Source organism: Heterodontus francisci, chromosome 5, assembly GCF_036365525.1.
Source record: "Heterodontus francisci isolate sHetFra1 chromosome 5, sHetFra1.hap1, whole genome shotgun sequence".
Lineage (NCBI taxonomy): Eukaryota > Metazoa > Chordata > Chondrichthyes > Heterodontiformes > Heterodontidae > Heterodontus > Heterodontus francisci.
In genome coordinates this window covers 163417168-163440270 of record NC_090375.1, presented here as the reverse complement: position 1 = coordinate 163440270, position 23103 = coordinate 163417168, and the positions used below count along the sequence as shown (strand labels likewise).

General features: G+C 41.9%; 1 protein-coding gene across 1 annotated transcript in view; it reads left to right on the top strand.

Moving 5' to 3' along the window:
- The window catches only part of rims2a (regulating synaptic membrane exocytosis 2a), a 749410-nt gene that overhangs the window by 487546 nt on the left and 238761 nt on the right, over positions 1-23103 (top strand). Inside the window, exon 22 of the mRNA XM_068032308.1 lies at positions 9616-9857. Within this exon, the coding sequence (XP_067888409.1) occupies positions 9616-9857 (242 nt within the window). The remainder of the gene's footprint in view (positions 1-9615; positions 9858-23103) is intronic.

Genomic DNA, 23103 nt, shown 5'->3' with positions numbered 1-23103 from the left:
GTTTCACGGCACCACCAATTTTCGTGTCATCTGTGAACTTACTGATCATACCTTCTATATTCACGTCTAAGCATTAATGTACACTACAAACACCAAGGGTCCCAGTACCGATCCCTGTGGTACACCACTGGTCACAGGCTTCCAATCGCTAAAAGAACCCTTGACCATCACCCTGTTTCCTGCCACTAAGCCAATTTTGGATCCAATTCGTCAAATTACCCTGGATCCCATGGGCTCTTACCTTCTTCACCAATCTCCCATGTGGGACCTTATAAAAGCCTTACTGAAGTCCATGCAGACTACATCAACTGCTTTACCCTCATCTACACATCTAGTCACCTCCTCGAAAAATTCAATCAAATTCGTGAGACATGATGTCCCCCTGACACAGCCATGCTGACTATCCTTGATTAATCCCTGCCTCTCCAGATTTTGTGTTTGATTCGTTTTTTTAATTTTAAATCTACATATTACTCAACTCATCATCCAATGTCATGTCTACCAGTACTGTCTCCCTGGTATATACTGAAGCTAAATAGTTATTTAATATTTCTGCCATCTCTATTATTACTTAAGGTATTATCCTGTACATCATTTACTAGCCCAATTCGCCTCCCAGCCTTCCTTTTTTATTGATGTGCCTTTTTAAAAATATTTTACTATTTTGTTTTATGTTCTTTGCTAATTTGATTTCATGGTTTCTCGTTGCCTTCCTAATTGTTTTCTTTTACTTCTCTCCTAATCTCTTCGTATTTGCTCTTATCATGCACTCCTCTGCTGTCTATGCCAATTTAATTCAGACCAAATTTTATTAAGCAAACACAATACATCTTGAAAAAGAGATCAAAGCTACAGCCAGTGATGCAGAAACGTTCGAAATGAAGTAAAGTACTTCCTCTTTTTTGTTCTTCAGGTGGCTTTCCAAGTTTCTGTAAGGCACTGAATATAACTGATGAAAAGTTCAGATTTCACATTGGAATAAAAGCTGTAACATTCTCACACAGAATGAGTTAAATAGAAAGAAGCTTCACACAACATGTAGTCTCCAGTTTCTTTTAACTGAAAATGTAATCCAAAATTTTCTGCCATGTTGGATGAACAATCTTAAATTGAAATAAACACTATCAACAATCACATCCACATCTTCATACTTCAGTGCAATTTAGAACTATTGATCCTTTAATAGGCTATGAACTCAAATTGCCAAAGTTTGTGTTATATTCCAGGTCTTGAGCCCAAGAAACATAGTTTCAACCAATTCAAAACCAAAACATGACTCAAGTTTCTCGAAAACAGTACACATGTTTACACACAGAGCAAATAATCAAACAATTTCAAAAGGCACACAAAAGTAGCTACAATAGGCAGTGTACAGAGGAAGACTGATGGGCGTGGACACTGAAATGCTTAGTGCATTGGCAGGCCTGCCATAAAGCCTGCAGCCAATGTCAAAGGGCATGAAGGAGTCTTGCACCTACTTCGTGCAGAACTTATAACCCATCCTTTCCAGCATGGAAGTGTAGTTAACACCACGAGAACTCTTGCGCACTCATCTGTGAATTAGTGTCTGATGGCAAATGTCCTAGCTTTCATTGCAGCACGTGCAGAAGCCACCCAACATCTGGGTACTCAGTGGAAGCTCAGACTGAAGTCAGGCAAGCTCAGCTTGCTGCCATGCAAGCACAGACCGCTCTCATACAAGAACAGCTTGTTGCCACAAAGGCTCAGATTGTTGCTATCATAACTGCAGATACCAGTGTTCAAAGGGACTTGCAGGTGTTGCAACAATCTGTCAATCGGCACATTGTTAGGATTTCTGAGGTGTCGTCCTGGGGGAGTGACAGCATGAACTTATAATGCAGCATGAATCTGCTGTCCTCTCTCAGGATGACAGCATTTGTGCTCCCACCCCTGCCACTCCGCTCGTGCCCTTGCTCTGGCCTGTCAGCTAGCCAGCCCAGACTGCAGCTACCCATGCTGAGGTGGTGCAGTCGAAAGCTGGGCCTTCTCGGGCCAGAGCTGCTCGAAGTCCTGTAAGGCCATCTGCAGTCTCCTCCATTAAAAGTCATCAGCTTTCCAGCAGCCATGCTGCAACCATTGGGGTATCACTGAGTAGGAGCAGTAGGATAGGCAAAGACACACCGAAGACAGATAAGAGTAATTAGTTGACTTTTGTAAGCAATATCACAGAATCACAGATAATTGCAGCACTGAATTAGTCTGTATGGGCTCTCTGAAGGAGCAGTTTATCTAGTTCCACTCCCCTGCCTTCTCCCTGTAGCCCTGCACATTCTTCCTTTTAGATAACAAACCAATTCCCTCTTGAATGCCTTGATTGACCCTGCCTCCATCACACTCTCAGGCAGTGCATTCCAGATCCTAATGACTCGCTGCGTGAAAAAGTTTTTCCTCATGTCGCCATTGCTTCTTTCTCCAATTACTTTAAATCTGTCCCCTCTTGTTCTTGATCCACTAATGGGAACAGTTTTTCCCTATCTACTCTGTCCGTAACCTTCATGATTTGAATAACTGTATCAAATCTCCTCTCAACCATCTCTTCTCCAAGGAAAACTGTCCCAACATCTCCAATCTATCCACGTAACTGAAGTTCCTCATCCCTAGAATCAATCTCATGAATCTTTTCTGCACTCTCTCTAATTCCTTCACATCTTTCCCAAAGTCTGGCACCCAAAACTGGATACAATACTCCAGTTGAGGCCGAACCAGTGTTCAATACAAGTTTAACATAGCTTCCTTACTTTTGGACTCTATGCAATGAAGCTGAAGATGCTGTATGCTTTATTAATCGCTTTCTCAGCGAAGGTGTCCTACCATCTTCAATGATTTATGCACATATACACCCAGGTTCCTCTGTTCCTGCTCCCTCTTTAGAATTGCGTCCTTTATTTTATATCGTCTTTTTGCATTCTTCCTACCAAAACGAATCACTTCACACTTCTCTGCATTAAATTTCATCTGCCATTTGTCTGCCCATTCCATCAAACTGTCTCTGTGCTTTTGAAGTTCTACACTATCCTCCTCACAGTTCACAATGTTTCCAAGTTTTGTATCATCCGCAAATTTTGAAATTGTGCCCTGTACATCCAAGTCTCGGTCGTTAATATAAATCAGGTACAGCAGGGAACTTTACACAGACCATTGGGGAACTCCACTACAAACCTTCCTCCAGTCTGAAAAACATCCATTAACCACTACTCTCTGTTTCCTGTCACTCAGCCAATTTTGTATCCATGTTGCTACTGTCCCTTTTATTCCATGAGCTATAACCTTGCTCACAAATCTGTTGTGCGGCACTTTATCAAATGTTTTTTGGAAGTCCATGTACACCACATCAGCAGCATTACCCTCATCAATCCTCTCTGTTACCTCATCAAAAGACTATAGAAAGTTAATTAAGCATGATTTATCTTTAACAAACCTGTGCTGGCTTTCCCTCATTAACCCACATTTGCCCAAGTGACTGTTAATTTTGTGCAGAATTATCATTTTTAGAAGCTTCCCCGCCACTGAGGTTAAAGTGACCTGTAGCTGCAGGGCTTATCTATACACCCTTGTAATGCTTGCAATTCTCCAGTCCTCTGGCACCATACCTGAATCTAAAGAAGATTGGAAAATTATGGCCAGTGCCTCCGCAATTTCCACTCTCACTTCCCTTAGTATCTAGTATGGCAATGTTTGATTTATGCATTTAGTTTGTGGTGGATTTTATTTTAGCATTGTGGCCAAGTCACACAGTGATGGTCAATAACAGAGGCTAAGTAAGGTGTGGGACAATTGCTTTATGGGAATTGGGGTTCCATTGACTGGTACCACAGTCAGATGAGTTGATCACAGACATCCAACCAGAAAGGGGGTGTGTTATTTGTTTCCTTCATTCCTCCTTCTCTTCCTCCTCCACCTCTTCTCCAACTCCTCAGCTGGCCATCATAGGGCTGGTGGCAAGGGCTAGGCCCTCTTCATGGCCAGGTTGTGCAACATGCAGGAGACCATGAAGATTCTTGACAGCACTCTGAAGAATACTTTGTGGCTCCTCCAGAGCGATCCAGGCAGCAGAAGCGTGGAATAAGCACCCCAGTGATCTGCTCAGTCACATTTTATGTGGCAGCATGGCTTTCACTATATGCATGCTCCATGGGTTGCATACTGGAGTCATGCACCATGTGATCAATGGGTATCCCTTCTCCCCCAGTAGCCACCCTCTAGTTTGTCATGGTGGCTCAAATGCAAATGGACTGATGTAGAGTGAAGGTATCATGACTGCTGCCAGAATACTGGGCATTTACTTGCATGAGACACTGTGCATGGTCGCACGCCAGCTGGATGTTGAAAGAGGTGGAATCCCTTTCAGTTGCAGTATATCTCCGAAATGTGGCATCTGCAAAGCAACGTGCATGTGGTCAATGACACCCTATACCATGGGGAAGCCTGCAATCCTCGTGAAGCTGCGTGCTCACTCTGCCTGCTTCTATCTGGCAAGCGAGATTGAAATGTATTCAGCTCCCTTGGAATACAGAACCTCAGTGGCTTCCCTAATGCAACAGTTGAAAGTGAACTGGGATATGTTGCAAATGTTGCCTGCTTCAACCTGGAACAAAGCCAGATGTATAAAAGTTTATGGCCACAGTCACCTTCACAGTTGCTGTCAAAGCTGTCTTCGTCTTGCTCTGAGGCTGCAGTTGTGGCTGCAGCAGGTGGCAGATTTCAGTGAGGACCTCCTTTGTGAAACAGAAACATTTGACACATTGTTCCTTCCTCGCTGAGGTTCAGATAGGAGAATTGCTCTCTGAACACCTGGGGCAGATATGGTCTACTGCTGAGAGCCCTTATCCCCCATCCATCCCTCTCTCTTCCAGCAGCTTGTCCTGCTGTTTGTCACCTCTGCTCAATCTTCCTGTCATGCTATAGGCTAAGGGGAATGGAAACTACAGCACCCATGTCTGGGAGCAAGTGATCTGTGCAGAATCCTTGAAGTCAAGAACTTGCCACAGCACTCCCTGTAGATTCTGCAACTTTAAATACTTCTACAATTGCAGCAAGAGCCAACAGAAATCAATCAGCAACTAACCTGAAAGTAGTTGATGGTCCCTTTAAATAATACTGGTGGGGGTGAGGGGATTCTTTCCTGCTGCTGAACTCTGTGTTCAGCTGTGCAAGGTTAAGAGAGGGTGTTAGCTGGAGTTTTTAGCTCCAATATGGCAGCACTGGCATTAACTCAGCATTGCATTCTGATTGACATCATGATCTGCCCATTCTGCATTCTTCTGGTGGGTGTTCGCACACTCTCCCTGTATGTGTGTGCTAACGCCCTCACCGAAATTGCATCCGATGCGGCCAGCATAAGAGGTATGCATGTGTGCCGCTTACACCATTTTATTTGTTCTCTCTGTGATGGTGAACCTGAAAATTGTGTGAGTCCTGATTTGCCACAGTATGGCGGGGAAACATTCTCTCGGGCCTCTGTAGCTGGAAAATGCCATCTTAAAAATGTATGACTTGATGTGGGAGTGCTAATTGTAAAGCAACTTGTGCACATTGAGTCAACTGCCCTAATGAGATCACACTTCAAGAGCTGAGCACAATGGTCATCCATATGTACTTCCAGCAGATGACTGCAGTGAAAACTCAAATTGGGGATGCCATACAGGTCCGGATTCATGCTGGTTACTCCTCAGCAGACATTGTGGATCATTCTTAGGTCAGTTTTCTAACTTTCCTGATTTGTAGGGATCGATCCTCAGTAGTTGATAGTGGTGTTTGGAGTAGAGGAATTATCAGTAATAGTTTTATCCGTTTTGTCCATTCAATACATTAGATCAAGGGAAAAGGAAATAAAAGAACAATATTAGAATGGAGCCAATGTGCTTCTAATACTCTGTTTAAAAGTTGCACCAAAAATGTGAAGGAAGCTAAAGATAAATTTATTTTGTAGCAGGTGAATCTTTAGTGATTTGGCTAAATGTTAAATGATTATGGCATTCCATAGTGCATTTAGGAGTTACTTCTGAAAGGTGATTTGGAGAGGAATTTTTTTGTTTCTAAACACTGGATTTGTTCAGTTTCCGTGAGGCTGGTGTGCAGCTCTACATCTCACTGCTGCGATCTTGATCTAATTGCTCACTGTCACTGTGCAGATTTATGAATAGAGCTGAAACAACAGCAATAATGGACAAACAAAATTATGATACAGTGCTGATTGTGGGTCTTTACAGTATTTCCTGAGAACTACATTTTTTGTAACTCTAACATGGCAATTAAGTATTAACCAAACTGACAAGAAATTTAACAGTTAAGACCACTTCTGGCAATAGCTTGTTGTGATATTTCGGTGAGTTGTGTTGTTCTAAGATGGCAAATGCATAAGAATATAATTACCTTTTAAATTTAATTTAAAACTTCAGTACCATGGAGCTATGATATGAGGGCAGAGCCGGAAACAATAACAACTTGCATTTATATAGCACCTTTAATGTAGTAAAACGTTTCAAAGTGCTTCACAGGAGCATCATCAAACAAAATTTGACACCAAGCCACATAAAAGGATATTAATATAAAAGCAAAGTACTGCAGATGCTGGAAATCTGAAATAAAACCAAAAAGCGCTGGAAATACTCAACAGGTCTGGCAGCATCTGTGGAGAGTGAAACAAAGTTAACGTTAACCCAGTTCTGATGAAAGGCCACTGACCTGAAACGTTAACTTTGCTTCTCTCTCCACAGATGCTGCCAGACCTGCTGAGTATTTCCAGCACTTTTTGGATATATAAAAGGATATTAAGATAGGTGACCAAAAGGTTGGTCGAAGGGGGAGGTTTTCAAGAGCATCTTAAGGGATGAGAGAAAGGTGGAGATGCAGAGAGGTTTAGGGAAGGAATCCTAGAGGTTTGGGCCTAGGCTACTGAAGGTAAGGCCGCCAAAGGAGGAGTAAAGAAAATCAGGGATGTACAAGAGGCCAGAATTGGAGAAAATCAGAGATCTCAAAGGGATGCTGGAACAGGTTACAGAGCTAGGGGGCTGAGAGGCCAAGGAGGGATTTGAAAACAAATATCATTAGTGACCCGGAAGCCAATGTAGATCGGTGAGCACAGGGATAATGAATGAAGGGGACTTGGTGCGAGTTAGGATATGGGCAGCAGAGGTTTTAGATGAGCTCAGGTTTATGGATGGTGCAAAGTGGGAGGCCTTCCAGGACAACATTGGAATAGCTGAAGCCAAAGGTAACAAAGACACGAGTGCGAGTTTCAACAGTAGATGAACTGAGGCAGGGGCGGAAACAGGCAATGTTATAAAGGTGGAAATAGTCTTGCTAATGGAGAGGATATGGTGTCAGAAGCTTAGCCCAGGGTCAAATAGGATGATGAAGTTGCGAATGATCTTGTTCAGCCTCAGGTGTCACCATTTGGGAATAGGCTCAATGGATAAGGGAACAGGCCAGACATTTTGGATTCAAACTACTGCTCATGTTAAGGGTAAAACCAACACAGACTGGTTAGGCTAAAAAAACTGTTTCTTTGGGCTGAATTTTACCAGACCTTTGGGGACAGGCTCGGAGGCAGGAAGGTTGGAAAGATGGTGCACGAATGCAGCAGGTGGCACGCCTGTTGTCTTCCTGCCACCGTGTCATCTTGCCAGCGGCTCTGCACAGAGCCTAATTGAGCCACTTAAGTGGCGAATTAAGGGCCTATTCCCGTCATGGTTGGCACATAACCAGCAGCAAGGGGGTCTTCCATCATGTGGGGAGACTGCTAGGTAAACCTTGGCGGCCTCCTGGCAGGCTCCAGTGAGAGGGCTCTCCTTTTTGGGCACTCTTTGGCCCACAGAGGGGCTCTCCATGGCAACAGCACTGCCTGCCCTCACAAGCCCCACCCCTCCCCTGCCCCCAACCACCTTCGCCGGTTCATCAATGCACCCGTCTTCAGGTGCAACCCCAGCACTGGCCTCTGCTCCCAGTGGAGCTGCTGAGCTGCCGGCCCTCTGATTGACCTTGGTGGTCAGCAGCCATCGTTAATAGCAATAGTCCACCCAGCCGCTGACAAAGTGCAGCCCCTGTTCTTGTTGACCACAAAGCTGATTTGCCCCCCAACTCCCGCTTTCGGGCCTGCCCATAAGACCCCTGCCGCCAGCACTAAATCCAGCTCTTTGTCGTAATTTCGATATAATTTTATATAAGTCATGGAACATTTTGATTCATTTGTTATGAGAAATAGATAAAAAAAAATTATTGGCTAAGTGATATCTGAATGGTGTACATATTAACTGAAGATAATGCAGCTCTTTGCAAACAGATGCGTACATGCACTGTTAAGTGCAAGCCTTACTTTGGCCATCACAGCTTTTTTTCAATGAGCGTTATTGATGTAGGCATTGTTACAGTTTGATATTTTCGTTGGTTCCATCACAAAGCACCAGCCATGTTCTGTTACTAATGGTTTTCAGCAAAATTATAAATATTTGTGGTTGTATTTTGACTACACTTACAGCTTTTTAATATCTTGGTAATTAATTTTGAGCAAAGTGGTTTCACATTTACCCACACATTTATTTATATTTTTCTCACTTTCTGAAGATTTTAATGCATTATTGGGATACAGTCCACAGTTACTGACTTCCCTTAATTCCATTGTCATTATCCATTTTTTTGGCCTTAGTATTGAGTATTTTGATCCTTAGGTGCATCATGGCCACCCTCACCCAACATTCTTAAGCACGTTCTTCCAGCAGGGGTTACTGGTTAGCGATGAAGAGCAGGAATCCTGGCTGTTTATTTTTTCCCTCCATAGAAAAGGGCACTGGGACCAAATGTAACAACTAGAATGTTGCCCAATTTGAGATCAAGTAATCCAGGTGTGGCTAATAACAGATCCTGAAACCTTCCTGGAAAACATGACTCGGCTACTCAGTGGATAAACTCACTGAGCCATCAGGGGAGTCTTACATAAACTTTTAAACAAATTATTAATGCTATTAAAGTGGACCTTAAGTGTTTTGTCAGTAGACATTCCCTGTAAACAATGATGAGCATGTTAACCCAGTAAGCTGTGTTCTTCAAAAAAGAGCTGTGCGCCAAGTGTTATGTCATGGTAGAAAATATGTTAATGTAAGTTTTACTGATTAGCAGGTCTTTTGCAACCCCAACAAACTTCAACATTGGATCTAGGCCTTGATATTTTAGGGGCACAAAGAATAACAAATCAGAATAGTTAAAAGTTTCTAATTTAGTTATCTATCTGCTGCCATTTCAGGACTGATTTAAGCAATGTTCCAACCAAAAGAAATGCCTTTGTGATTATTTTCCACATCTTTTTAATTATGATAAAGCTAGAAAAGCTTCATATTATATCAACTGCTGCATGTGTCTGCAAAGTTTCAATTTGGATTTATCAGTCACTTCAATTAAGACTAGAATTTCTGAAGATCAGACGAGTCTATGGAAAGGTGCAAGAGAATGCTTTATCCTCGCTCTGCAGTGTCTTAAGCTGAGTTGCTATGGCCTTGCACTTCCCAAACCCTCTGGCTGAAACCTGTCCTTTTGTATTTTCCTCTTTCCTTTTTCCCTGTCTTTCTGTCGATGTTATTTATCTGTACCAACGGCTCACAGTGTATTTACATCCAAACTGCAAAGCAAACAGATGGGAACCTCAGGAAAAAATATGACGAAAAGCACCAGTGTGATCGGGGATATGTACAGCATAGAGAAAAATGACGGCAGCCAATCTGACACTGCTGTGGGCACTGTTGTCACCGGTGGCAAGAAGCGACGATCCAGCATTGGCGCCAAAATGGTGGCTATCGTAGGTCTTTCAAGACGTAGCCGCAGCACTTCACAGCTAAGTCAAACAGGTAGGTGCCACTGTTTTTATAGACTAATGCCTATTGGACGTATATTTCATACTTTGCATATCCATCATTCCAAACAGTAATGACTAAATTCTGGATCAGCTGAGAGCTATTTACAGTAATGATTTGATTATGGATGCACTGTTTGTACTGCCCTTAAAGTTTTGTAAGTGACAATGCATTTTAATAAGAATGATATTTTGGAATTCTGGCCAGCAGTTACGGATTCACTGGAGTATAACATGCTCTAATTACAATAACATTTCCAATTCACAATATGTAAGGAAAAGTGAAAAGAACATTTTATTGCTTCAAAGTGCCTTGACAACCAAAACTTTGAATATGTGCTGAACCATACCAGACAATGATTATTTGCAAAGAGTAAGAATACATCTTATCCTCCATTTAACCCACACAGACACCTACATACAAACACATTATTAATTACACATTATTAGTTATGAAAGAGTTCAAAAATTGTGTCCACAAGCCAAAGACATAACTCTATTAAAAGGTTTTAGCTGGGGTTTGGAGGTGATACTAGCTACAAAATGTGCCGCATTTGAATTTGGTGAAAATGAAATTAAGAGTGCATATTATTTATTGAATTGCATGTTAATTCCTTGCAAAATTGAAAGTAAAAATTATTTAAAGAACGAAAGTTCTTCAGGTTTGGAAACTTGTCTCATATCATCAATCTTTATGATGTCCTTAGGTGAAAAAGAAAACCCATATGTTAAGTACAAATCAAAATGTAATTTATAGATTTATTACATTGGACATTGTTGTCATTAGTGAACTGTAGGGTGAAGATGAATAACAATTGTGATTTATTTCTTGATAATACAGTACATCATCATTAATATTTACACAAACATCTGTGGAATTCAGCTGTTTGTTAACCACAAACTTGCCATTCCTCACCATACCTGTTATGTTTTTGCTGATTGCTGGATAGTATACACATCCGATTTATCTCAGAGCAATGCAGATATCACACTTGTATTAAATCTCCATCTGGTTTATTTACAGCACTTTAAAATATCTTAGCAATTACAAGATCTCAGTACAATGTCTTTGCAGAACAGTCTCTGTCTCTTTCAGTTTCAGTTTCAACTAGGCTTAAACAATCAAGCACAGTGAACACTGCACAGACTAATACAATCAAACCCAGATCAATCAAACACAACATTTTTCTCCCTTTTGATTAAAGACATTACTTTTGAATTAAGGTATTCTGAACATCAAAGATATATAAATCAAGTTATTTCTTAGTGTTCAACTTGTCTGTTTTCTCTAAGTACAGAAATAGTCTTTGAGATAAGAAGGACTCTTAGGTCTGCGATTAGATTTACAAATTTGAGGTTGTGGATCTATTTGGTCAGCTTGATGAGGTGGATCAATATCACCCATAGGAAAAAGAAATGTATCCTCATAACCACTATCCTCAAAATATCCTGGTCTGCTCCCTATCAAACGTCTCGCATTTCTCTTGGTGTTGTCACCCAACAGATGAGCATTAATACCTAGCAAATGCTTAATCTGCTTTGGATCTGATACTGATGAAGCAAGTTTGTGGTCATGTTTTGGCCATTTGATTCGAACCCAATATCCAACTTTAAATTGTGGTTCCCTTCACTTGTACGTTTGTCAAAGTATGCTTTTGCTTTACCTTATCACTTTGTGATTTAATCTGCTTTCACCCTGACATTCTTGTTAACTGGTAATGATGGCTTAAGAACGGACATTGGCATGCCAAAGTTATGACCTATCATAAGCTCGGCTTTCCAGCCAGTGTGTAGGCTTTACTCCAGCTGCTGTCACTCTGTAACCTAAAAAGTCAATCTCGGATGCTGCAAATGCGCATTTGCCCTTGTTTAGTGTCAGATTGTTTTTTGCAAGTGGAGTGAGCACTGCTGATAAGGGTTGATCATGTTCAGCTTTGTCCTTTCTGTGGACAACAACATCATCAAGTAGGATAAGCGTCTCCTCATCATCCTACAAGACTGAAGAAATGATCTCTGGAATGTGCTACGTGCTGAACTTAGTCCATAGGGTATTCTGCGGTACTGAAGCACACCTTCATGGGTAACAAAGGCTGTAAGATATCGTCTTTGTTCTGCTAGAGGTATTTGAAGATAACTCAGTCGCATATCCAGCTTTGTGAAGACTGTGGAGTCATGAAGTTATGCTGACAGTTTTTGAATTGTAGGAAGTGGATACTTGCATGGTATATGATAGCTTTGTTGACTGTCTTAAGGTCAATGAATAGTCTAAGTTCGCCATTTTTTCATTGTGCAATGACTAGATTTGATATCCATGGCAATGAGCTGATTCGTTCAATGATACCATCTGCTTCTGGGCATTTCAGCTCCTGTGACACTTCAGCACGGATTGTAAATGGCAACCATCTCATATTTTGTGAAACTGATCGAATTGATGTGTCAACGCGAGGTACATGACAATAGCTTTTGATCTCACTGAATCCAGTAAATAAGGAAGGATGTTGGCGTGTATAATCTGTACCATCAATCCCATTAATGTGTGCTCCAGTGGGGTCTTCAAGTTTGAATCCAAGCCTATCGTAAAGGTTTACCCCCATAAGGCTTCGGCCTTTAGCTACATAGAAAGTGAACCTGTCTAGGGCGACATTTTTGTAGCGTACTGGAACTGTGATCATTCCCATAACTGGAATGATAGTGTCATCAGAAGCTTAAAGAGTGTCTATTGCAGGAGTGAGAGAGAATTGCGAAAAATACTGATGATGGAGCTTGTCACTCAAAATACATACTTTCACGCTAACATCGATAAGAAGTAACACTGAGATGCCTGCGATCTCGACTGAACATTTCTTAAAGTGATCTACTTTTTTTGTGACAATAAATACATGTTGTACCTCACTCTCCGGAAGAGACTCCTCCACTTGCTGAACCGATGAAGTCTTTTTCTTCAACGATCTGCACATCTTTGCAAAATGTTTCCACTTTAAACATGAGTTACAATTTTTTCCTCAAGCTGGACATGGCATTGTGACTCGATGAGCATTTCCATAATTTGGGCACAGTTTTGAAGGTAATTGACCATGATGGGGCACATTTTGATTTTGATGATTTGCTGAGGTCTTCTTGCCCTTAACCCTTGCACTGAAACTGGTTGGGCAAGTTGTGTCTGCAACCCTGAGCATGTGTGTGTAACTGCTTTATAAATCTAACATGGCAGATTCGATCTGGACTGCCAAGATTATGACTTTTTCCAAGGTTAAATAATCAACCTCCATGAGGGTACGTTCCCTGATTTGTGGAATTGAAGTCTTTTCAATTAATTGGTCAGGAATTAGTTAGGAATTGGATAGTGTGCCAAATTTACATGTAGCCACCAATTGCTGCAATGCTGTCACGTATTGTTTAATGGGCTCACCATGTCCTGGGGTGTCTGGCGGAATGTGTATTGCTCTGTCATCACACTTTTCTTTGGACCGAAGTATTTTTTGAGAGCACTTACCACCTTATCAAATGTAGATGTATATTCTGTGAGCAGCTCGAATATACGCTGACCTTCTGTTCTGAGACAATGTACAAGTATTGCTTTCTTATGGTTCGCTGCTACATCTGGGTTGTCCATTCAATAGCAAGTAAGTAGGTCTTAAACCCCGAAACCCATTGCTCCCAGCACAAGGGAGGATTTCCCAGAATTGGTTCTGGAACTGATAACATAAAATTTTGCTGAATCATCCTTATTGCCATTTTATTGTAATGTTTTCACCAGTTTGCTGGATATTATATATATGATTTATCTCAGAGCAATGCAGATATCACACTTGTATGAAATCACCAACTGGTTTATTTAAAGCACTTTAAAATATCTCAGCACTTACAAGATCACAGTACACTGTCTTCTCAGAACAGTCTCTGTCTATTTAAGTTTCAGTTTCAACTAGGCTTAAACAATCAAACACTGTGAACACTAGACAGACTCATTTATATCCTTTTCAACCACCTATTCCTAAATCTTGACATGGTTTCTACTTGAATCACAACTCTGATAGTGAATTTCAAACCTTCATAACCCATTGTGTTAAAAAAAAGTCTCTTGCTCTCAGTCCTAAACCTATTTCATATGATTTCACATCTAGAAGGCTCAATTACTGGAAACAATCTATTTCCATCTATTCTGTCCCATCCCTTCATTATTTTAAAAACTTATATCAAATCACCCCATAATCTCCTCTGTTCTAGCAAAAAAGCCCTTTTTTCTGCCATTTTTTTTCTTAGAGCTGAAATTTCTAATGTCCAAAACAAGTGTTTAAAGAAAGTTTAAAAATCCAAAAATTACATGTTTCATAATGGTCTAATTAAATGTATCTACTAAATTGTCTTTTTGTGTCTTTTTAATGCCTTCATCAGTGTTTTTGCTTGAAGGTCACAGCCTCTCCCAAAGGCCTGGCCTTAAATTTGATATTTTTGCTTAGAGCTGAGATGAATTTATATTGTTCCATCTGAGTACACACAGGACCGAGCTTTTAAACATCTGAGGACATGGAACCAGAGGTAGATGGGACCGCAATTTCCTTCCTCCAGCCAGCCTGCTGGTATGGCCCCGTCTTGGACTATTTTTGAGAGTCTGGTTGGGCGGGGTGGGGCGGAGGGTGGTGTGCGTGCAGGGCTGTGGTGGGGGGAAGGCTACCCTCCTGCAGGCAATGGGTAGCAAATTAAGCCCCTTAATGGGCCTATTAAGACCAGTGTGCAGAAGCTGACTGGAAGTTTCCAGTTGGCAGTCAGGCCTCCTACTAAGTACAAATCCCGGTGACAAATGCAGGCGGCCTCCCAGCGGCAGACCAGGGGTACAGTGCTCCATCTTCCATTTATAACCCTTCTGCTCCCCACTCTGGCTTCGATTGCAAGATGGCCACAACTGCAGCGATAGGCCACCTATGGAGAGGTTCTCCCTTGCAACCTGGCATCTGTGGCCTCTCTTTTTAAAGTTTTTAAAAAGGATCAAGGGCGCCTCCATCTTGCGCCATCTCTTTCACTTACCTGCGTGGTGGGGCTTACTTACTTACTTCACTTACTTTGATGGTGGGGCTGCCGATGTGTCAGTACTGGAAGGCCGCCTATTGGCTCTCGAACCTCTGGAGCCCACCTTCTGCCCTTAATTAGATGGGGCTCCTTGAAAATTAAGTGGCCGCCTCCTCAAAAATCACTCTATGTATCCTGATGCCAGCATGTTTGTACTGCTGACCTGCATTTCCTCCTAATGGCGTGATCAGGACCTACAAATAAAAATTCAGCCCACAGTGTATGTAATATATCAGGATGCATCAGTCCTGCTCACTCAGTTGTGCTGCCGGGATAGTTTTCTGTCACAAGAGAACATGGGCTGGATTTTCAGTCACATGTGGGGGTGAGGTCGGGTGCAGGCGTGTTCTGAAAATAGCACACTCGGATGTCATGTCAGTCTACTGACGCATCTGTGGTGCACTGGAATTTTTAAAGGGAGATAGGGGTAGGGAAGAGCTGCCAACCCGCCGCCTCCAATTAGCTTGCTGTTAAGCTCAATGAATAGCCTGTTAACAGGCTGGAGAGGGACAGAATTGAATTTTCAAAGTTAACAACTGGAAGAGTTAATGGTCTGGGACATGTTCGTGCACAGCTGTCAAGAGCAGAGAAGGGAGCCATTAATGATTGCAGCAGCTGATGAAAAATCTTGTATGAAGAAGGATAGTTAAACCGAGGTGCTCATGCAGTGACATAAAGTTGCCATTGCTTGAGCAGAGCGGCTTGAGTACTTGACAAGTGAGCATCTGGGCACATACGTGGACTGTGCAGCAGCTGGCCCTCTGCTCTCCTGCCTACTCCATTCCTCCAGCAATGGCAACTCTAGGAATGGCTGCCATTTGCCTTTTAAAATCACTCTCCTCTCCATGCCCGGTGCCCTATTTGTGTGCTGAATTCTCCTGTGGGCGAATTAGGGACTTTCCCTTTAAAAATTGCGTTGGGTCACTGATGCCGGCGCAGCAGATGGTCGGGAACTGGAAATGATCCAGCTGTCCGTTTCCCAACCCCGGATTGTAAATGCAGTCCCACATTTCAAAAATGTCACTAATTTAAAATTCATATTGAATTTTTTAAAGAAGAACATTTTCTGTGTGTGAGAGAGAGAGATTCCGGGGGTTCTGATTACATACTTGCTGTAATCTTTGTTTTGAGTTCAATAAACTTTGGAAATTAGGTCAGGGAGTGGGCAGATGAGTGAGAGTGAGAAGGGTAAGGAAAAGAAAGAGTGTGTCTTTCTTTCTGCAATATTATCTCTGCTTTCAAAAAAAAAAATTTTGAAGTCAACTATCTACCTTACCTGTTAACATTTGGAAAAGGCCAATGCTGATCACATACACATGCAAAGCAAAGCGGGACCATAGTTCTAATTTTCAAGAACTTCGAGAGAGATAGACACAATAGAGAGAAAATAGATATGCAGTTTCTTTCCTCATTCTAATTTGAATTCTCTTTCTTAACAAAGTTGTTGTATTTTTAAAACAAGCAGAGCCTCTTTGAAGGAAACAGAAAAATGGAGGTTGGGGAAGGGGAGGTAAGAAGCAAAACTAATTGAGGGTGAGGAAACCTCTAGATTCTCACCAGTTCCCCTTGGGTGAAGCAGGTGGGAGTGAGGGGAGTGGCTTGCGCATGAGGTGATAACGGAGCAATAGGAGCTGAAAGTTAAAGGGGTTGAGTAGTTCAAAGGGGAAAAGGCAGGACTAATAATAGGAGTGGAGAGGTAAGGGAAACACTAGAGATCAGGCACAGGAATAGTTAGGGAGCAGCTAATGGTGACTTTTTCTCCACAAACCCTACCTTAAATTTAGCATGGAGCCATCAGTGGCTTCTTTTTCCAACACACCACCAACTTGAAAGTAAAGAAGCGCCTGAAAGATGCAGAAGATGGCAGAGAGAGAAGCAAAAAAGATTGAAGGAAGAGAAACAGATGAGGAGAGATAGACAGAAGTAGAAGAGGAGAGATGGAGAGATAAAACAGCTCATACAAAAACTGAACAGCAAGGTAAGAAAGTGACCATATTCTTGGAGTTTTCATGTGCAATTCCCCAGGAAATCAACTAGTAATTTAAAAGATCAATGAGAGATTGATGTCTGCGCTCTAATTGGCATTGAGGGTTTTTTGCAGCTTTCAATCAGAATTTGTGATGTTGCTAAGTTGCACAGCATGTTGAACATCCATAATTTCTACTAACCATGACTGAAAACTCAAAGATAATGCACTGAAAATTCCAACCACTCAAGCGGTATGAGACTACATCTAACATGTCAATTAGGTCCACTTGGGTTTTGTTTTAAATGAAGAAGTAAAGTCAAGCATGTTGATCAGGAATGATGCATCATAAAAGGAAGTATTACAACAGCCAAATATGAATAATGCAGAGTAACTTGACTTGGGCGTTGGCTGTGTTACAAATTTGTATACAAACTGGCTGATGATGAATTCAGTGTGATGCTTTTAGACACAGAAGAAAGATTTGAATTTCTAGAATATCTTCTCATCTTTCTGAGAAATATTCCAAATGCATGTGATGGATGACTCTGAAGTGATTGCAGTCATTTACGCAAAGCTGGCAACCCTTCACTCCACAGCACAATCCCACAAATATAAAAGAGATAAAACACCAGTTAATCTGTTTGTGATGTTGTTAGATGGAAAACAAATTTTAGTCTGCAACAGGGAAGAATTTCTGTTTTTTTTTAATATAATGATGCAGGATAATTAACGTTCATGTGAGTAAACAAACTGAAATTTGTTTCAATTTCTAATCTGAATCCCAAAGCCTCTCACAATGCAGCACTGTCCGAGCGACAGCCTAGAGTATGTGTTAATAGTTGTACTGAGCGGGTAGGCTGGGTTGGCAATAGTTTACCATTTTTGACTTAGAGAACTATATTTATGACTAACATTGCAGTGAGCAGTGATGCTCACAGGCAGTGCAGGTCACTATACTGTGGGTCCGCAGACAATGATTTTTCATCATTAAAACAAATGGATGGAAACTCAGAGAGTTTGAACCTTTGAATCCTTAACTTGCAATCCCTGCTCTCATTCTTCAATGAGATCACCAGATTGTGGAATGACAATTTATAATTTCGCAAGTGCTTAATTATGTATTAACTCTAAAATCATAAATTTTTTGTTCTTGTTCTTCATCAAGATCAGCGCAGGCTTGGAGGGCCGAATGGCCTGTTCCTGTGCTGTACTGTTGTTTGTTCTTTAACATTTTTATTCATGGAAGACCTTTTCTTTGTAAATGTATTCCATTATAACAGATGCAAAATATATTGAGGATTAAATTTGTTACACTGCAGCCAATAGTTTCTTGATTTTACAACCTGTTCATCTTTATGACTATTTTAGGGCAATAAGAGCAGGAAACTCAAAATTTATTAGAAACTCCTTGAACATTTTCAGTCATGAGTGATAAATATTTTCTTCTCTCTGGCCTCTGAAAGATATCAAATGAAATTTTTAGTATTTCAGTCAACGAAACTGTTCAACTGTAGATAAGTATTTCTCTAAAACATTCTACACAGCGCCAGAGTTCTCTCAAAAAAGAGCACGTGTAGATCAAAGCTCTGCAGTCCTGCTAAATCCAGTTGAGAATGGTGGTGGACAGTTCGACAAGAAATGGGAGGAGGAGGGTCCACATACATCTCCATCCTCAGCAAGGCAGAGCCCAGGAAATGAGTGCAAAAGACAAGACTGACGCTTTTGCAGCCATTTCAGCCAGAAGTGCTGAGGGAAAATCCATCTCGGCCTCCATTCTGAGGTCCCCAGCATCACCAGCCAGATGCCAGCCTTCAGCCAATTTGGTTCACTCCACAGGATAGCAAGAAAAACCTATGGGTCCCGACAACATCCCACCTGTAGTAATGAAGACTCGTGCTCCAGAACTAGCCATGCCCCTCGCCAAGTTGTTTGACTGCAACTAAAACAATGGCATCTACCCTACAAAGTGGAAAATTGTCCAAGTATGTCCTGTCCACAAAAAGCAGAACAAATCTAAGCTGGCCATTTACTGCACCATTAGTCTACTCTCAATCATCAGCAAAGTGATGGAAGGTGTCATTGATAGTGCTGTCAAGAGGTGATTACTCACTAATAGCCCTCTCACTGATCCTCAGATTGGGTTCTGCAAGAACCACTCAGCTCCTTACAGCCTTGGTCCAAACATGGATTAAAGAGCTGAATTCAAGAGATGAGGTGAGAGTGACTGCCCTGCCCTTGATATCAAGGCAGCATTTGATTGAGTGTGGCATCAAGGAGACTGAGCAAAACTGAAGTCAATGGGAATTGGAGGAAAACTCTCCACTGGTTGGAGTTATACCTAGTGCAAAGGAAGACGGTTGTGGTTGTTGGAGGCCAATTATCTCAGCACAAGTACATCGCTGCAGGAGTTCCTCAGGGTAGTGTCCTAGGTCCAACCATCTTCAGCTGCTTCGTCAATGACCTTCCCTCCAGCATAAGGTCGGAAGTGGTGATGTTTGCTGATGATTGCACAATGTTTAACTCCATTCACAGCTCCTCAGATGCTGCACGTGGGCACAGGCTACTGTATTAAGGCCTGGACCACATTCGGGCTTGGCCTGAAAAGTGGCAAGTATTCACACCACACAAATGCCAGGCAATGACCATCTCCAACAGGAGAGAATGTAACCATCCCCCCTTGACATTCAACAGCATTATCATTGCTAAATCCTGCACCATCAATATCCTGGGTATTACCACTGACCAGAAACTGAACTGGAACAACCACATAAATACCACATAAACATAGAAAATGCTGAGTTAATGGGCTGAATTTTCTTTTGTTCGTCCCATTCTGCTTCTGGGAGGAAAGGTGGGTCGGGAGCACACATGTGCTGGCATTGGGACCCAGAGGGCAGTTTTTGAACACCTCTATTAAATCATCTCTCAACCTTCTTTCCTCCAAAAAGAACAACCCTGGCTTGTTCAATCTATCCACATTATTGAAGTCCCTCATCCCTGGAACCATTCTCATAAATATTTTCTGCATTCCCTCCAAAGCTTCCACATTCTTCCTAAAGTGCAGTGCCCAGAATTGGGCACAATACTTCAGGTGAGGCTGAACCAGTATTTTATAAAGGTTCATCATAACTTCCTTGCCTTTGTATTCTATCCCTCGATTTATAAAGCCCACGATCCTGTATGCCTTTTTAAACGCTTGCTCAAGCTGTCCTGCCACCTTCAACAATTTGTGGATATATACCCCTAGGTGTCTGTGTTCCTGAAACCCCTTTGGAATTGTACCTTTTAGTTTATATTGCCTGTCCTCGTTCTTCCTACGAAAATGTATCACGACGCACTTCTCTGCATTAAATTTCAGCTACTACACATGTCCACCATTCCAGCCGCCTGTCTGTGCCCTGTTGAAGTCTTATCATGATCATCCTCACAGTTCACAATACTTCCAATATCTGTGTCACCTGCAAAATTTGAAATTGTGCCCTGTACATCCAAGTCTAAGTCAATATATATCAAAAGCATTGGTCCTAGTGAGAAACACCACTCTATATACCTCCCTCTAATCCAAAAAAGAAACATTCATCACTACTGTCTGTTTTCTGTCACTCAGTCCATTTTGTATCTGTGTTGCCACTGGCCCTTTTATTCCATGGGCTTCATCTTTGCTGGCAAGCAAATTATGTGGCACTTCATCAAATGCCTTTTGGATTTCCATATACACCACATCAATTGCATTATCCTCATCAACCCCCTCTGTTGTCTCATTAAAAATTCAACATGATTTGCCTTTAACAAATCCTTGCTGGTTTTCCTTAATTAATCCACACTTGTTCAAGTGACTGTTAATTTTGTCCCAGATTATTGTTTCTGAAAAGCTTTCCCTCAACCAAGATTAAACTGACTGGCTTGTAGTTGCAGGGTATACATACACCCTTTTTTGACAAGGGTGTGACATTTACAGTTCTCCAGTCCCGTCACCCCATATCTAAGGAGGATTGGAAGATTATGGCCAATATCTCTGCAATTTCCACTCTTACTTCCCTCAGCATCCTTGAATGCATCCCATCCGGTCCTGATGACTTAGCAATTTTAAGTTCAGCCAGCCTTTGTTGTACTTCCTCTATCAATTTTAGCTCATCCAGTATCTCAACCACCTCCTCTTTCACTGTGACTTTGGTAGCATCTTCTTCCTTGGTAAAGACAGATGCAAAGTACTCATTTAGTACCTCTGTCTTCATGTGTAGGTCCCCTTTTAGGTCCCTAATTGGCCCCAATCCTCCTCTTACACCCCTTTCAATATTTATATGTCGAAAGAAGACTCTTAGATTTCTTTTCATATTAGCTGTCAGTCTCTTCTCATACTCTCTTTGCCTCTTATTTCCTTTTTCATTTCCCCTCTGAGCTTTCTGTATTCAGCCTGGTTCTCACTTGGATTATAATCCTGGCATCTGTCATACACACTCTTTTTCTGCTTCATCTTACTCGCCATCTTTTTTGTCATCCAGGGATCTCTGTCTTTGCCTCCTCATGGTAATGTACCACTACTGTACACAAACCATCTCTTTAAAGGCAGCCCATTGTTCAATTACAATTTTGCTTGGCAATTATTAATTCCAATTTACCCAGGCCAGATCTGTTCTCAACCCACTGAAAATGGTCTCCTCCAATTAAGTATTTTTACTCTACATTGCTCTTTGTCTTTTTCCATAGCTAATCTAAGCCTTATGATACTATGATCACTGTTCCCTAAAAAAACGGGGTGCAGGAGCAGAGGAACCTCGGGGGTTTATGTTTACATATCATTGAAGATGGCAGGACAGGTTGAGAAAGCAGTTCATAAAGCATACAGGATTCTGGGCTGTATAAATAGGGCATAGAGTAGAAAAGCAAGGAAGTTATGATAAACCTGTATAAAACACTGGTTCAGCCTCAACTAGATAATTGTGTCCAGTTCTGTAAACCACACTTTATTAAGGATGTGAAGGCATTAGAGAGGATGCAGTAAAGATTCACAAGAATGGTTCCAAGGATGAGCAACTTCAGTTACATGGATAGGAGAAGCTGGGACTGTTCTCCTTGGAAAGGAGAAGATTAAGAAAATCATGAGGGGTCTGGCAGCTCAGAAGGGTAGAAACTGTTCCCATTGGCGAAGGATCGAGAACCAGAGGACACCGATTGAAGGTGATTGGCAAAAGAAGGAACAACGACATGAGGAAAAGATTTTTACACAGTGAGTGGTTAGGATCTGGAATGCACTGCCTGAGGATGTGGTGGAGGCAGATTCAATCAAGGCTTTCAAAAGAGAATTGGATAATTATCTGAAGGGAAAAGAATTGCAGGCTACCGGGAATAGTCGGGGGAGTGGAACCAGATGAGTTGCTCTTGCACAGAGCTGGCATGGACATGATGGGCCGAATGGCCTCCTTCTGTGCTGTAACCATTTTATGATTCTGTGTTCCCCTCCTGACACGTGTTCCACTGATGTGGATGCCAGGGACACTTCTACAGAACTCGAATCACTCAATATTAAACTGAAGCGTTAATTAGGTTATATGCTGCAGTGAGCTTGATCCCAGCTCGTCCAAGCATTGTTATGTTCTTGATGTGGTTGGAGATGATTATTTCCTGTAGCTCCTGACAGGGTGGGTTTGTCATCTGGGTACACAGTGAGAGCTTCTCAGTGGAAGCTTCTTAGACAGAAGGGAGGGAACTTTACAGTACTCCAGTCTGCATCCTGTTAACTGTCTGTCCAGCACAACAGGTTGTGCACTATCTGGATCAGGGAAATGATGCATGGAGCATGTGCCTGGTTGAAGGATGAGAAAAATGACAGTTTTCAAACATAGAGTGAAAATTTAAAAGGAACAAAAAAAAGTTGTGGAATAAATATGAGTCCACTGCAGGTTTAACAGCCACAAAATTTGGTTCTGTGGCGTCGCTGGTTTTGACACTATGAGAGTTGGGAGATGAAAAAATGGCATGGGTCTACTCCCAATGACTTCCAGTGTGGCCCATGCCGATCGTCATGTTTTTAAGGGTGATAGCATGGGGATTCCATTTGTGCAGGAGAAGCATGCAGAGTGGGATGGTTGTGACGCCAGTCAGCGTCCAAAGCTGATTTGGCCTAACCTGCCATTTTGCACCTCGCCAGTCCTGTTACTGCCCTCTCTTAAACACACACAGCTGAACATGCGTTCAGTTGCCTGAG